General features: G+C 44.1%; 1 protein-coding gene across 5 annotated transcripts in view; it reads right to left on the bottom strand.

Annotated features, from left to right (window-relative positions):
• Nucleotides 1-17,105, bottom strand: part of CLIP2 (CAP-Gly domain containing linker protein 2) — an 83,265-nt gene that overhangs the window by 16,757 nt on the left and 49,403 nt on the right. For 4 of the 5 annotated variants that reach the window (XM_052803591.1, XM_052803589.1, XM_052803590.1 and 1 more), the window contains exons 4-9: nt 14,752-14,876; nt 10,130-10,343; nt 8,964-9,161; nt 7,697-7,800; nt 5,199-5,259; nt 664-768 (exon numbers count right to left, since the gene is read on the bottom strand). In XM_052803591.1, the coding sequence (XP_052659551.1) occupies nt 664-768; nt 5,199-5,259; nt 7,697-7,800; nt 8,964-9,161; nt 10,130-10,343; nt 14,752-14,876 (807 nt within the window). The remainder of the gene's footprint in view (nt 1-663; nt 769-5,198; nt 5,260-7,696; nt 7,801-8,963; nt 9,162-10,129; nt 10,344-14,751; nt 14,877-17,105) is intronic. The other variant, XM_052803593.1, reaches the window with a different exon arrangement.

Raw genomic sequence — 17,105 nt, 5'->3', positions numbered from 1 at the left:
TGCCCTTTTGGAGAACCTCACGTTTGTGTTTTCTACAGCTCTAAAATCCACTGGTGAGAAGCAAGCTCACTGTAGCAAGTTTGCCACTTCTCACACCACACCAGCATGAAAAAGCCCTTTCCACATCTGGCTGCTTTTAGGATCGTGTGCACTGTTCATCTGGGAAGCCTGTCCTGTTGCAGGCATGGCCAAGGATCAGAGCTGGTCCACCTGCACTCACCAGTATCTTCCATTTCACACGGCAGCTCCCACAACTGGAGGGGGGACAAAGGGAATGTTGATTGCAATGTTATTTCCTATTACAGCCTGGGGGACCCTCAAGGCAGAATGAATTGTGCAGGGTGCGGATATTATTTGGGCATGTTAACTGAAAGATGAATCGTGAAGAGCTCGTGTCAAATGGTGGCATGGGGCAGAGAAGCAAACTCAATTTGAGAAACAAGTCCCCACACAAGAAGCAAAGCTAGAAATTATACCATACTACTATTTCCAGGAGAGAGTGCAAATAAAAACCAAACAAAAAATCAGGGAAGTCTAAATTCAAGCCAAAACCAATCAACCCCACAAAAACCAAAAGAAAGAAACCCAAAGCAAGGCATCATGAGCATCAACGCAGGGGGCAAGCGCGCTGTTCTGCAGGCAGGGCAAGTGGGGGTCGATTACCCTGGTGTCCTCTAATTCTCTGAGGAGTTTTTCAGCCTGTGCCTTCTCAAACAGCAGGCTCTGCTCGAGCTCCCGTATTCGGGCATGCTCCAACTGCGTCTGAGTCTGGTCACACATAGGGAAAAAAGAACAGTGGAGATGGGAAAAGGGGAAGGGAGAGAGAGAGAGAAAGAGAGGGAAAGAGAAGGAAAGAGAAGGCTGCAACATCATCTTCAGTGTACAAGACAAGGAAAGGCAGTTCACAACAGGAGGAGAATAAAGATCCAAACAAGCAGGAAAAAATCCAACCAAACAGAAAATGGTCACTACGGGATTTTACATGGTACTCGTAGTGGCTATTCAAAAGAAAATGGAATCTGTGATGGGAAAAACATCCCTCTGCATTAGAAAGCTGCTTCAGCATTTTCCTGCATCAAGACTATACTGAAGACACTTCCTAAAAAGCAAAGCTCCCACCACTGCAGACCACCAGTACAAGACCCTTGCACCACATAAGAGAACGCAAAGACCTTGCAATGATTCTCTGCATCTCTCCTCAAGAAGAAGCACAAGGTAGACTGAAAAGAGTTGGAAGTTCCCATCCTCTTTTTGCTCCAAAGACAGCTTGAACCCTGCACTAAGTGGAAAAAAAAGCAGGTCATACTGTACATAGCACATTGCTAAAACCAAAAATACACTGCACTGAAAGCAAATCGGAGAAATTTAGACACCAAACTGTTATATAAATCAGTGCTTTAGGTTTGAATAGGGCTGCTATGAATTTCAAAGTAACTTTTGCACACTAAAACTCTAATAGCCTTGTACACAAGAAAACAGAACTATTTTTTTGTTTTGTTTTTGGTTTTTTGTTTTTTAGACAGATGATTAAACTAAGCACAAGAAGTTTATGTAACCTGCCCAAATCCAGGAGCATTGACTCAGGGCATTGCTTCAGTGCCCTTCACTTTTAAAGCAGAAGTACCATACAGCTGCACTTGGTGGCAAACCTCAGGACTCCACAACCACCACTGTAATATCATGTAAAATTTCCCATAAATAAAAAAGGAGAGGAGACATGGGAAAATGCATGCAGACTCTGGCCTTCACATTTTTTTAGCTTACAAAACCAACATTTTCCTTTGAATTAAACTGGACCTACCAAAAAGCAAACAAACCTGATCAGAACCTTTTTTTTTACTCCCATTTTCTGCCCTTCATTTTCCATATAATTATTTGCTTCCCCCTCTTTCTATTGGAACCAGTTTTAAGGATTTTCTGCCCTTTCCTACAATAAAGCAAGTTTTGGTTAGTTGCGTACAAACAATGGAAACTGAAGTTTGTAAAAATCCATGTTTTCTCTTATGGCTTGAAAGGTATCATTGTACATGTATTCATAGATGGTCAAGATCACAACTGCCAGATATATTCAGACTACTCCATATTTTATGTGGTCTATTTGACCCCTGAACGAGGCAAAAAAAAAAAAAAGATGTGGGTCTCAAGAACCCAAACATTATCAAAACCCCCAAATAATATCACTTAAGTGCAAAAGTTGGCTGAATGCATCTTAATAAGAAAAACTTAATTTTTTACTGAGTGACTTCTCCCACTCTCTGCAAACCTCAAAGATCCACATCTCAAGATGGAGCTCCAGGTTTGATTTTATTTACAGGGATAATTATTCCATTGATACCAATGAATTTTCCTCAATTTATACTAGCTCAAAATCCCCAAGTGAAACTTCAGCAACACAAACTTTTGAAATTACCTTAACTGGTGGCAGCACGTCAGATATTGGCTACCTGAAGATGCTGACCTATTACAAAACTAATCTCTGAATCTCCCAAAGAGACTCTCTCAAGACTCCTGAGGTTGACACTCAAGTTCCCAGCCAAGCTATCTCAGTTCCACCTGATACTCTTGCTCAGTATCCACCAATCCTGCTATTTTCCAAGTCTGGAAAAACACATGAAAATAGAGGAGAAAAATAATCAGGGAAGAAAGTTAGATCAACTGTTTTACAGTCCTTAAATTTTAGATTTGCATCCAGTCCTGTGTTATTTCTCATTTTATGCAAATTGGTTTGGCTAGCCAGTATGACTCAGAGCCTCAAATCCAAAGTTTTCCTGCACTTCCTTGAGGAAGTTCAGATCTGAATTTTAGACTCACTTCTAGCTATTAGCCTTAAATTACTATTCACAAATTACAAACTGACTTCCCATTGGTGTTCAAGGCATGATGCAGGTTCCAGGAGATGAGCATGAGAGAGTTCCTCGAAGAGGTTAATATTTCCTATAAAACACGGTCTTGCCACCATAAAAAGCTTTTCTTAAAAGGTTTTGTTTTCCTGCAATTGCTTTTCACCTTCTAAAGCACTGTAGCATCGGCATTGCCAACCAGGATCAAAAATGGGTTGAATTCATAACTATATTTCAAGGCTAAATCTGCAGGTCCTTCTTTATCAGAGGTACAAAAACTTGATATATATCTCCAGGCTTCAGACACATTGATTTCTTTGGCCAAAGAGCTTCTAGGGATGTTGCCTGCTGTGCTCAACACCCGAGAGTCCTGGATTGTTCAAAACCTACATGGTATTGTGAAAAATACCATGGGATTTAGCCTAGCAGAAACCCTAGATCCAGGGACCACAGAGGAGATAATCTCTTCTTACCATTGTGTCTGTTACCGGCTGCTAAGTACAAGATAAACATTCTCCTCTGAGTACTCAGAAGAGGGCTGCTGGTGTAAGAGGACTACAAGACCAGAGGAGGGGAGACAACTGTCACTGGGTTTTGCTTTTGGTATTTGGGTGGTTAGTTCAGCTCTAGCTAGGGATGCGAGGGGCTGTGCTAGCAACCACTCGTTGACTTTGTTGTGATTTTACATGAAGAATATCAGGAACAATCACTTCCCAGGAAACACACCACAACATGAAGGAGCACTTATCCCCCCCCTTGATTTCCAATATGAAATTTAAGTTAATTACTTGCTGCTGGAAATCCTAACTGTCTCCACAACAAAGCAGGAAGGTGAGAATTAACTCCAGTGTGTCAATCATTCAGTCTGAGCATCCAAATTAGACAGGAGAGGATGTAAAAACTGACCACAGCCAAGCCCTCTGTCAATGCCTGGGCTGTCACTGGTGTTGGACTCACAGGGGACATCCCAGTTCTCTGGATCGCAGGAAACCAAGCTGCTCCATGACTCTTTCCTAAGAAGTTATTTGTTTTTCAGTACAGACAAACATGGAAGTGAGGACAGGACTCTGGCAGCCTGCAAGAAGCTTGGCCACATCCCCATTGCAAAGCAACTCCTTCCCAGCCCAAATGAAAATCAGATCTATCCTCAGTTTGGGACCTGCAGTCATAGGAGCACTTATGTCACAGCAGCTTACCATCTTGCCAAAATGAGGTGGCTTTTTTTTTTTAAATATATCTAAAGATACCTGCTAGCTAGCCCATTACCATTATTACACAGCCAGGCTTAAACACTTAAAGCTTACACAGGGGCAATTTGCTGCTCTCAAAAGGAATGATGGATGGATCAACCACCCTTCTCTAAAGCACTGGGGGAAACCTGTCACATAAGCTCAGGAATCAATAGAAACCTGATTTTGCACCCACACACTATGCAGAAACTGCAGTTGCTGTCCTTTAGCAAAGGTCTGCTATCAGCGCATTGCTGATTTATACCCTGTCAAATGCATTACTCTGCTTCAGCTTCCGGATAAAGAGGAGAGGTTTATGCCAAGAGGGTCAAAGCCATAGCAACATACTCATCACCTAGTTTTCTCGTTCTCCTGGGCTTTTATTGATATTACTGACAGTGAAGCACAGGAGCAGGTCCCTTGACACTTCTGGCTGTTACTAACCTAGCACTCTAGCTAAAGATAAGGGAAAGTCCCTTGATTTACACGTGTAGAGCAGAGCCTTGCTTTCACAGAAATATTTTCATTTCCTTTTTTTCCCCCACAGAAAAGCCTCCCACTCAAGGGCAAGCTCCCAACACCACTTCCAGTTTGCACAACGCTCACTGCAACAGCATAGCTCTGAGCAACAGCCCTTCCAAATGAAAGGGTATCCTAGTGTCAAACCCCACACTCGTAGGCAGAGGGCTCCACACGAGGACACTGCAGGTCGAATGATACACGGCATTTTGGCTGGAATAGAGTAGCATCTGACTGGGAGATTGTGCGTGCCCATTAGCTGCTAATAGCAGGACACTGCAGGGACAGTGACTGAACAGTCAATTCACTTCTACAGTGGAAAAACATATGTTGAAATGCATTCAGATACAGTCAGATTTTAACATGGCTTGGCAACTCATGGTGACATTTAAAGCCAGGCTGGCTGCATGTGATTAATTCTAGGCAGCTCCTAGCATTATTAGTCATTGGGCAACATACCAAAGAACAATATTCACAGTTTATACCACAGTGTTCGCAGCAGGTCCAAAGCCATCAATAAAGATTAAGTATTGTTTAGAGTTGAGCAAAAGGTGGCAGAAATTACTCAAGTGAGGCCCCACATGCAATTGTTAAGGGTGTTAGGAATTACCTCCAGATCCCCCTTTGTAATGGATTCTTCCTCCACACGGAACTGCAAGTCCTCCACTTTCCTGGGGAGGGGAAAAGACACAAAGAGCAATCGGTAACACCCAGATCAGCATCCCATTTCTAAGCAGCCATTGCACATGGGCCTCCTCTGCACAACCAAAGTCTTAGAGGAGACAGATACAGACAACCTTTGTATACAAATAGCTCAGCAGAAGCTAAACAGCAAGACCCATGGAGCAAGACAGTTAATAAGCAAGCTTTCCACACAGCAAACATTTACCTCCTTGCAAGATACACACTCACAGACATGCTGTTTCTGCTGTACCACCCCTCAGCAAGCACAACTACTGTTCACTGACACTGGGATCCTGAAAACATGAAAACCACAACCAGGTTTCACTGGTTTGCTTAGACCTTGTTATCCTGCAGCCAAGCACTGGGCAATTCCTGTACCAAACACGCAGGTTCCATATAAAATATTCCAATGGAACCAGAGCGTCTGCCTCCTTGGCAGACGGTGGGCAATGCTTAATGTTTCCACAATGTGGAAACAGTGCGCTGCCCTGGCAGAAAAGCCTTCACCAGAGATTGTATAGGCCAGTCATGCATAGATGCACATAAAACCACATGCACAAACACAGACATGCCTAGGACTCTTTTACAAAGTCTGAAGAGAAAATCCAGTAACAATACAAAATAATTTAATTTTCTGCTAAACTCAGTCCTCTTTGTTCTCTTTACTGATTTAAAAAAAAGACAATAATGAGGATGTTGAGCTGGTAGCCAGATGTAAGGCCTCCGATTCTGTTACAGATAAAAATAGCCATGAGTGTACGTATCTAACTTCATAAACAAGCTTCCTTGTCTAAACCTCCTCTAATTAGAGGAGGCATCTGTTGATATTTAGGAAAGAACTCGGCTGTCTTGGGTTAAAGGGCCTCCTGGAGCTGGGAAAGTGAGCTGCCTACCAGGACAATGGGGAGACTTGTGCACGAAAGAACAATTTGTCCTCAGGAGGGGCATAATTCAATTGAAATCAACACTGTTTTCAGTTACTTAATACATAGAAATGTCATACTATTCCCACTGAAGAGTTTAATTATATATATGGAGCAACTGGACTCCAAGAATGACAAGCAGATCTTCACTCTTACTCAGAGAGGAAATGTATGTATCATCATATATACATGGATGGGGCCTCTGGGATGTGGGGAGATGATGAATCACACTACAGTAAGGCTGTACTCCAGTTTGACTTCCCTTCCTCAGAAGGAATGACCTGAAGATCAGCACACCACAAATAGAGGGGAAAGAATTGGTCTTTAGCAAAGCCAGGTTGTATAGAAAGGTTAGGGGTCTGGGATGGCCCAACCTTCACAGTTCTGTTTATTATCCAGACTGTACTGTATCCTATATAAGGATATACTGTATCCTTAGCCAAGAACATCTGAAGGCAAGGCTTTGTCACTATCCACACCCTTGCCATCAGTTAATCCCACCTTTACTGAGTAACTCCATTTTACACAGTGACACGGCTGAGTTTGGTCACGGTATCAAATCTCAGAGTAACTGATATTACTGGTGCCCTTCATTCCTTCAGGCAAATAATGCTGCTTGTCTGTGCTTTGTGTCAGGAACCAAACAACAAGGAAGAGGGCTGAAAACCCTCAATAACTTCCCTGCCCAGAAGGACACCAAGACTATTTGGCCTTCTACTGGCAGTGGTAGATCAACTGTTGGCCACCATTGTATTGTCAGTGCAACATTTGCCATGGTCAAGTGCTCTTGGACATGCAAGCAGCCTGTCAAATACTTATCAGGGTCATGACAGAAGTGCCAGCAGGAATGGAAGCTGATGGTGTCTTTTTTTCTTAAGAAGTGCTACACGCATTTGGCAAGAAACAGTGTCAAATCATGAAACTCCTTTTGGCAACAAAACAGAGCTGCCCCTATCCAAGTACGAGCTGCCCTGGCTGGCTGTTTGTCTTCCGCCTTTCAATTGCATTGCAACAGCAGGGCAGGTTCAGCTGAGCATATTCCAAAAACCTGAGACTGCTCACATCACACCAATTAACTCACTGCAACCCCACCGAACAATATAGCATCAAGTCTCCTCTAAGAGCCATAAGACATAGGAACGTACAAGACTAATTGGAAATACTTCACTGTTCAGCTGTGATTAGCAGCAGTTTGTCAGCAAACGGGGGCAGTCACAGTACTGGATGCCCAACCCTAGACAAGAGTCACATCAGATGTGCAACTGCAGCAAAATTGTTCTAAACTTCCCATTACCTGAAGCAGCACACCCCTTCCCTACATGCAGGCACACCACTGTGGCCAGGAGAGTGAAATACAGCATATTTGAGGTACTGGAAGACATCCAAAGATTACTTTCCCAGTCACTTTCTTCTCCTTAGGTCCAATGAATGATGTTCTTTGGTAAGATCCTCATCTCCCCCATGACTTTACCTCCTCCACACCCAACCACTCCTGCTTTACCTCTTCTCCTCTTCCAGCTGGTTCAACAGCTCAATCTTCTCCTTCTGCATCCCATCTACCAGAGCTCGTGCTCGCTGGAGGTTTCCTTCTGCCTCCGTGACATACTGCAGCAAAAAAAGAGCCCAAGCCACAAAAGTTAACAATGTTTGAAGTACAGAGTTTAAAAAAGGATCAGAACAAGGGAACAGAAGTCTTTGATGATCTGTTTCAGAGGATGCTATGGTGAGAAGGTAGATTTTCTAAAGACCCCAGTACGTAGGCATCAAAAAGAAAAAAATTGCTCAATCTCCAGCAGCTGTAAATTTGATCCATGCTTCACTGACTCTCTGACTTGAACCCTTTGGAGAACCCAGCTCTGATTAAGAGTTAAGAACTTGAAGCCTGAACAGTTTTGAAAATCTGGTCTGAGGTTACCAGGCGCAATTCAGCCCTGGTCAAGAAGCATGAGACAGTTCAGACTTGGGTTAATTCATTTGTTACTGGTAATGACTGGAAAATACTAGACACAAGGAAGAGGGCAGCTTCCAGTTGATTTGCCAATTTCTCCTGCATTTCTGACAGGCAGGTGTGGCCCACCACACAAAGGTATGCAGTGCCAACCCTGCTCCCTAGTAGCTGACTGGGGTTTATCAACATGAGCAAAGAATTTAGGACAACAGCAGTCATGAAGAGCCACAAACTGACGAATAGCACAAACACAACTCCTCTCTTTAAGCATTCAAGTGCATAAAATATCATTTGTACAAATGCTTGTGCAAAAAAAAAAAAAAAAAAGCTAGTATGATCACCCCATTTTCCTTACAGATCTCTTGACTTAATGTGATAAAAACATCCTCTGGCAGGAAAGCAGTGACATATGAACTGAGCTGATGTTCTCAGCAGTGTCCGATAGCATCAAAAAACCACTGCAATGCAGTCACAGCCAAAGCCAGATTGGGTGACTAAGGGGAACAAGTTTGCCCTCCACTCACATTTCAGCATTCAAATGTATTGATCCCCCAGACACAAACTATCTACTGTCTTTTTTTCTGGCACAGCCCTTTTTCTGCTCCTGGCTTGGGGCAGAGAGAGCACATGTGACACCGGCAGGATTGGAGAAAGAGCCTCAGCTTAACCCACCATGCAGGAAGCTGTATCCACATAAAAGGCAGAAATTCAGAGCCCAGGTTTCACATCAGGAAGCTACAGAGGGGTAATGTTATGATCTGAAACTTTCAGAGGATGTCAGATATTTGAGTGCTAGTGATAAAGCCACATCACCTCCTACCTGCTCATGCTGGGCCTTCATGATGGCAATTTCTTTCTCCACCTCACAGATGTGGCTGGTGGCTTTGGCAACCTCAGCCCGCTCCAGGTCACGCTCTGCCAGTAGCTGTTCGATGTGCTGCTGCTTCTCCTTCAGTGCCTCCTGGAGAGCTGTGGTGCCAGAGATTTTTCGGGCATATCGAGAAGAGGTCTCTGTCAGCTGGAAGAAGAGTTAAAAAGAGACACGGGTAAAGCTATGTCCTTCTCAGTCTAGAATAGCTTGAAGTCCCCTGTTAAATCTGGAATGCAGCTCACCTACTGATCATTTATTAGGCTGTACAGAGCTACAGTTCCAGTTCTGGACCCTACAGTGGAGTTAACAAGTCTGCAAGACATCTGAACACCGCTCACAAGCTCAATAGCTCTTCTATACTGCAATGAAAGGACCATTTCCCGAAGGACAGGACACAGGGTGGGAACTGGGTCAGGAAAGATTATCATGTGTTGTATCATCTGCCGCCTTAAATGTATTTTATTGATGACCTGCACCGGTGCAGTTCCAAACAGTGAACTCAGCTGGGAGGACTGATCTCAACTGAAGACTGGTATGGGCTACTTGGATCCACTCCCAGTAACGGATACTGCACCCTCATCCCCAGCCAAGATGCAGCACACACTACGGCAGTCAGAGCTTTTAACAATATTGCTGCCTGCTCTGGTGTCTGCCTTTTTGAGTACCTGCCAAAGCATAAGGCATGTAATCCAGGACAGTGTCAGCCCTCCAAAGCAGAACGCAGTCATTGTAGAAGCTTTTGCATAGCTGTTCAATACAGCAGCACACTGCTACATGACCACACGGGACAAGAAGCAATGGCATTTTTCTGCAGGGATCCCATAGAAAACCTGCTCTTGACAGTGGAGCTGAGATTCATCCCATTGCAAATAGCAGTTCAGGCTCTTTAATGGTCACAATTGCTCCGTGTCTGTTATGACTCTCGTGTCCATGGAGGGAATCCTATTTGTAAGCTGGTTAACAGTATCCCACACTCCACTCCCCTCATCTCACTGATGGTGAAGGAGCAGCTGCCCCAGTGCATCTGCTGAAACAAAAACCCAACCCTCCCACTTTGTAGAGCTGGGTCACAGAAGTAGATCAAAGCTGCGCGGTCTGTAGAAAGAGCCACTTACCAGCCCACTGCGGCTTGGCCTGCCCCCAACAGACGATGCCACCGAGCTGACGGAGCTGATGGAGGAGCTGCTGGGGCTGTGGGTTAAGGCAGACACTCCCATGGCCATTCGTTTGCTCTTCTTTGCCTTGGCGGGGCTGGTTGATGGGAACCCGATCCGGATCACCTTGTGGATGGGAGCAAAGAGGCCAAATTTGGGAGGACACTGAAAATACCTGTAATACAGGAGATGCACCAAGTCAGAAGCAGTGGAGCATCCATCTCACCCAAGCCTCGCAGAATGGCACTGCTAAGCAATACGCAACCCCAGCCCTCAGCTCATCTCTTGGTGCTTTGCTGTGACGTTGTTTCCTGTATGCAAGCAGTTGGATTATTCTCCTTTCCTGCCACTTAGAGTAGTAGCAATCTTCATGTTTTCACTTGCGGTGCTTACACAGGGAAACCCAAGATAATTGCCACACTATTGCACTTCAATGAGAAGCCAGGAAAGACCCATCTGGTAGCCTGGATAGCACAAAGATCCCAGTTCATAAACACAGAGAGAGCACATGCAGTCCTTCCTTATAAACCAACCTTCCCAACAAACCAACCTTCCCAACAAATGTATGTGTTCTTTACCCTGCTTTGCAAGAAAGTCATGTAGTAAAGCATGTCAAATAAAAAGATCTGAATCACACAGCTCTGTATAAGTGTTCTATAGGGTAAAAATCTTTCCTCCCAAAACAAAAGGGGAAATGGCAGCGTCTAACTTTGATGCTAAAAATACCATTACAGCAAACTCCAGTGTGTGCCACTTCCTCTGGGTGGCAGAGAAAGAGAACCTGGTTCCCATGCAAGCAAACTTAGAAGCAAGCATAAAAAAGGGAGGATCAGATAATTACAGTGCAAGCTCTCTTCCACAATTGCAGTGAGGCCGATGATTATGTCTCTCTGAAGCCCTCTTTCAGAATACAAATGAGCCAAAACCCACAGTGTCAAACGTTGGAAACCCCTTCAGAACTTGGGCTGACCAGCTCAAGCCAGGGTTTATCTGTTGCTGGCCAGCTGCACTGCAACAAGTAAAACCAGATCACCTCCAGGCATTGCATCCCCTTGTTTCAAGGGAGTAGCCAACACAGAAAACTGTATCCTTTAAGAGTTCTTTCTCACAGGCTTTGTAGCAAGGCTAAGACTAACTACTGGGCCACACAATAGTCTGTCCTACGTTAACATAAAAAACAGGTCCTAATGAATAAGTAACAGAAATCCAACTTTGCTAGCACAAGTCCCCTCTCTCCAGATGTGAGCAGCTGCTTCCCCAATTCCCTTTTATTTTTACGTGCTGGCAGCCACACGGCTGTGTCACAGGCAGACCTCTGTGTGCTTGGGAGGCCAGAGAACAGCCTGATCTCCAGCCAGCTGAGAAAGTGATTCATTTTCAAACATCTGCTCAAGCCTAATTTTTTTCTGTAACAATCTTTAAAATAAACCCTCTACAACCCAAAATCACTTAGCCCCCTCTGCTTGCTGCCAACACAGGCCCTTGGGTTTGGAAAACCAGCCATACCGCAGGCTGACCTTGCTGCAGAGCAGGGACTCAAGGAAGAAAATCAGTCTGACCTCTTGCAAACCCACCAAAGCCCTGCTCAGCATCATATTCTCAAACTGCCATAGGCACAGGCAGACCAACAGCATGGCACAGCCCCTTCCACTGGTCTAAGCATAGATTGGTACTTGTGGCTCTGCAACAATGCCAAAGGCTAAATCACTCAAAAGCCCCCTGACGGCTCTTAGCAAGTCCAAACTTGCATCACTATGTCTGCTCATTTTCTTTTAGTCCAGACTGGAAGTGGTTGCAATTAACTTTTATAGTTCAGAAGCAGCAACTGGGTCCAGAACACTTGGCAGAAAAAAAAAAATCTGCTTGCAATCCAAGAGCTGCTCTCACTGAGTGCTAAGGAGCTCTATACTCACATTACAGAAAAGAAACAGGGAAGAAAAATGGTGTCGTGATGGCAATGCAAACTGCAGGTGGGAAACAGCACAGGAAATTTTGAAATAGATAAAAAAAACACTTCAGTGTCCAAGGCTGACATGTTTCAGACTATGCAAAAGCAAAAGTATGAGCAGTTTAGTGGGCATAGAGGCAGAGAAGGAAGAACAGTAAAATAAGCAGGTAAAGGTTAATATACTAGAAACGAATACGTGTAACTTGCTTGGCTTTGTGGATAAGAAACCAAAAAAACCACACCAGCACTTCTCGAGTCTCCTGTGCAGACAGGAAAGCAGATGCAGCAAACCTCAGTGTCTCAGCAGCACCCATCTGATGTACGGAGTGGGGCTCACCACAGTGATATCCTATCCTCTCGGGCACTGCTACTGAACAACAACCTGCAGGCAGCCTCCACCAGAGAGCCAAAAGCTGCTCGGGAAACCCTGGCCTTTCAACCTTCCCTTGATGTACACCCAGACCTGGAGCCCCTTCCTGAACCTGCAGGAAAATCTGAGTGACCCTCCCCAAATTTCAGCCAACTCACCACCAACTCAACTGGAGTTGCCCATGGCAGCAAAGACGGTGACAATGTCCTTTGCTCGCTCGTTTGCCCACATGTTGCCTCTCCTACTTCCACCAGCCTCCACTGTCTCAGAGTCAGTTCTTTGGACTCAACACTCCTTTTGTGGCAGAGTGCTACTGCGGCAGCAAGTGCTGGTCTTGGGCAGCCAGGCCACGGATGCTCACTAGATGGCAATAACTACCAGAGCAGAGAGACTCCAGAGTCCTGGACAGGACCGATTCTGCCAGGACAAGCTCAGGGCAGTATCAGGAATCCCATGTGGCCATGGCAAACAAGGGGAAGACTGTCTGAGGGGTGCCTCCATGCACCAAGGGAGTAATTTTTACTATATTGGCTTCTCCAAAACACTGCTGTTGAAATCGGCACATGCTATAAGAAAATCAGAAGGTTGGATGAAGGCTCAAAGGACAAACAGGCACAATGCTGCAAACCTGCAGCCAGATCCTTGGTGGACAGAGCACCCTTCAGCTGGAGAGTCCACGTGTACCACCGCTGTATGGGCTAGTATCCATTATTGCTAGAAGATCTGCAAAATCAGCCTGGACGCAAGAGGCAGGGATGCCTTCCCTCAATCTCCTGTGTTTAATCCAAACCTCTTAATTCACTCTTGCTCCCTGATCCCTGCCGTGGAGCTCATTTGTTCCTGCTTTTGATAAAGTGTGAAACAAAGGAGAAGCCTTGCAGACAGGGCACATACCATAACAACCTCAGCTAAGATGTAGCAGTTTCAGAAGATAGATGACTTTCAAAAGTTGCATTTTCAAAACACGTCAACAGAGGTGTGAGGATGAGAGGCAGGGAGGGCACCCTTACACTCACATCTGCCTTCCACACCTTCCACGTGCACAGAGACAACAAAACATTTCTGAGCATCCTGAAGATAAAGCTTAGAGATAATTTGTGGTGTATGATAAAGAAAGCAGAGACTTGGATTCACTCTGTGACTTATTCTCTACCATCCCAGTTCCTTTCTTTTGAGAACAGGCTGGAACGCAGCTACCTGCTGCCAATCATTTACTGCTTTCTTGTCCTGACATCAAACAAGGCAGCATTTCTCTTATTTTAAATGAAAACACATGGCTGCTAGACAAAATTAGGCTGACCCAACAAAAGAAACCTTTATTACAGAATCTGAGATCTAACAAGGGAGGAACTCTCAGCTCCTCAGTTTCAAAGTTAAATCTCACCTCTAACACAAGATTCCCTTAAGAACCTCCAAGAAATCAACAGTATTTCCCACTAAAAGACTTGTGAAGGACAAGGAGTCAGTTCCACCTGTATTTGAAGCAGGGTCAAAGTGCTGCTGTATAACTCAAATTTGAACATCCCCAAGCTCAAGATCTGAGGCTGGGAGTCCTTCCCTTACCTAACTTCCACATGAACAGAAACAGCTTGCCTACAAGATGTCCCTGCCTAGTTTTATAGATACTAATGAGGGCTTTTTTTGAAAGAAAAAAAAAAATAGTGGAGGTGACTACGGAGTCAGAGGTTGTAAGATCAATCAGCAGACAACTGTCACACTACAGAATTAGTACAAGGACAGACAACGACCACCAATTGTTCTTTCAGATCTTTGGAAATTTGTCCCCAGAAAGAACAGAACAAACAACATTAAGCTGAGGAAAAAAATTGAGTCAAATCTTTATCTTCTATAGTTCTGACAGGGTGAATTATAGCGCAAGAAGAAAGTTTATGAAGGTAACGTGCAGTAGAAAGCAGAGCTAATAAAATCACAGAATCAATTTCTTGCAAAAACTAAATCCCGCTATAAGTTATCTTCTCTCCCTACTCTCTCCTGTTTCTTGAAGCCCCTCAGGTTACTTCTTCACAGATGTTATCTGATCCTGCTTTAAAATGCTCCAGTGATGAGGTTTCTATTGATCTCCCTACAAAGCTATCCCAAAGCCTAAAAGACTCAAAACTGGACTCTTCCTCCCAACCCACAATGTCCAAACAAACACAGCCCTAACTCTTCCTCCCAGGTCCAAATGGCATTTGGCCCCCAGCCACCTTAGGAGGCGTGTAGGACCCTACATGCCCCAGGGCTGGGTTTGAGAACACACAGTACCTTGTACCAGCGACCGCCCCATCGTTCTTCCCCAGGGGTTCATCCAGCTCCACACCACACCACTCTCCTTTGGCAAAATCCGTCTCGCCCACGTAGCGCACAACTCCTGTCTTTGTCCCACCAACCTGTTGGAGATAAGATGCTGAGGGTTAGAGATAGCAGCACTGGCGCTGCAACCAGAGGACTGAAGCTGGAACAGTTATGGGGGGCAGGTGCAGGGAAGATATGAGTATTTTCTGTTTCAGATCTAATGAAACCAGAACAGATAGTTTTCATACCAAGTTCTCCTAGCACTAAAGATGTCTCTTCAATAACTACAAGTGAGTTAACTTTTGGACCTGCCTGCCTGGAAAACGTCAGAACAAATATAATGAAAACATATTTCAAGGTGTTGACTAATTGCACAAGGTTACTTGTGAGGCCATGAAGGAGTTTAAGCCCTCTAAGCACACTTATACCTACTTTCTGTAAAGAATCAAGATCTGCACTAACAGGGTTTTAGTACTGTGCAGTTTCAGCTGGCAGTTCTGAGCAATACTGGGACAGGACATCAAAGGGACAAGCTGAGCCAGGAAGGCACTCATCACTCTTCAGCTTGTCCCCATGCAGGGTTTGCTTGGACATAGCAAACAGCCCTCCCAGCAAACCTCTCAAAACAGAGGTGTTTTGTACAGGAAAAAAACCTCTGCTTTTGTCTACACATCCTACATCAATTCACAGCACTAGCGTGCTGCACGGGAAAGGGTCTCATCTTACTGCTAGGCTTCCACTAGCACAGATTTTTTCCCTCCACAGAGAAATAAGAATAAATCACACCTTTTGCTCCCATGTATACACTTAAAGCTTTCAGTGTGCTGAGTAGACTCTAGGAGAACATAAGTCAGGAATGTATGAAGCTGTGTTTTGATCACTGCTATGAGAACACTGAGCAGCAGCTGCCTCTGCCTTTGCACTGGAAGCCCCTACAGGTTTGCTGAGATACTTGTGCTGAGAAAAGACAGACAGAAAAGTGGGAGGGTTCTTCTAAAGATTTGTACTTCAAGGAATCAGCATATGATTTAAACCTTTTTTAGCCTATCTCTGCTAAAGCCTAGGTTCAAGGAAGAAAGTTTAAAAATGTTTAAAATTAAATTTGCAGCTTTATCTTGAATGACTGGTGGTTATTAATTTGCTTAATATTAAATTGTACATAAACAAGTATCAACACAGTAACATTCTCCTACAGGAAACAGTGATAGTCAAATACAGAAATCTCTAGATTGTGTATTCCAGGGTAGGGATGTTACAGATTTACCAATTCTGAATCCCTAAAAATTCTGAAAATTGCTTATGCAAAGGAGAAAGAGTTTTCCCAGCCTAAAAATAACTGCACCTGAATGGACTGGAGAACACAGCTCTGAAGTCTGGGTCCTACCTCAAGTCCTGGGAAGCTGCGCTGCAGCACGCAGCTTGAGTTAGTCTTCTGTAATTTCTCTCACTAGGAATTCAAAGTGCTGCTTATGGAAAAACCTTTGTTGATGTTGTTCTCTTTGCTATAGGAAGGAAGAAAATATTTGCCAGCAGGAAAAGTATCACAAGAAAGCCTTCTGTACACTGCATCCAGGAGTAAAAAGATGATTCAATTTCAGTCTTAGGTACTTGGCAAGTTACAGATTTGAACAGCTGCAGTAAAATTCTTTACCTATCACTCACAGTCAAACAGCAGCCCCCTTTTTGATTTATTTGAGTTTATACAGATTGAGCCTCTTAATATTAATGCAATGATTTAATGTCATTCTAATACATTTCTTTAGCTGCAAGTTGAACTCAATATAGGTGTAATTCATCTTAGTGTCATTTATAGGAACTTACCATTGCTGGTAAGCTCCCTCAATTTTATTTTTATTGAGTTTTAATTACAGATATTGAGCCACATTTCCTTTACCAAGCCACACGATCCCGACCCCACAGACCCTCATGTAAACACCTTAAAAACCTGATGAGCTCCCTCTATCAGCATGACTCTTACCACGCTGTTCCGGGGCATCTACTCGAGGGCTACACTCCTCCGTACACACAAACAATAGGAGCACTCAATTACTTCTCCATATATATTACTTATTTTGAGAAAGCTGTTTCCAAACAGGAGAGAAAATAACTAGCCCTATTTACTTAGTACATACATTATCTAATTATGCCAATACCAAAACTGCACAGTAAGAGAGCAGATCACGTTCCAGCCCGAAAGCCATACATTGATGAAGACACAAAGCGCGGATCAGGTCTAACACTCCCCCAAAAAGTGATTCTCTGCTTCCAAAGTGATGTATTTTATTTTCAATTTCAAGCATTAATTATTCTGCCATCTTTTCTAC

The sequence above is a fragment of the Harpia harpyja genome, chromosome 12, assembly GCF_026419915.1.
Source record: "Harpia harpyja isolate bHarHar1 chromosome 12, bHarHar1 primary haplotype, whole genome shotgun sequence".
In the NCBI taxonomy this organism is placed as follows: Eukaryota; Metazoa; Chordata; class Aves; order Accipitriformes; family Accipitridae; genus Harpia; species Harpia harpyja.
Note: the sequence above shows the minus strand (reverse complement) of the source record. Positions and strands in the feature narration are given on the sequence as shown.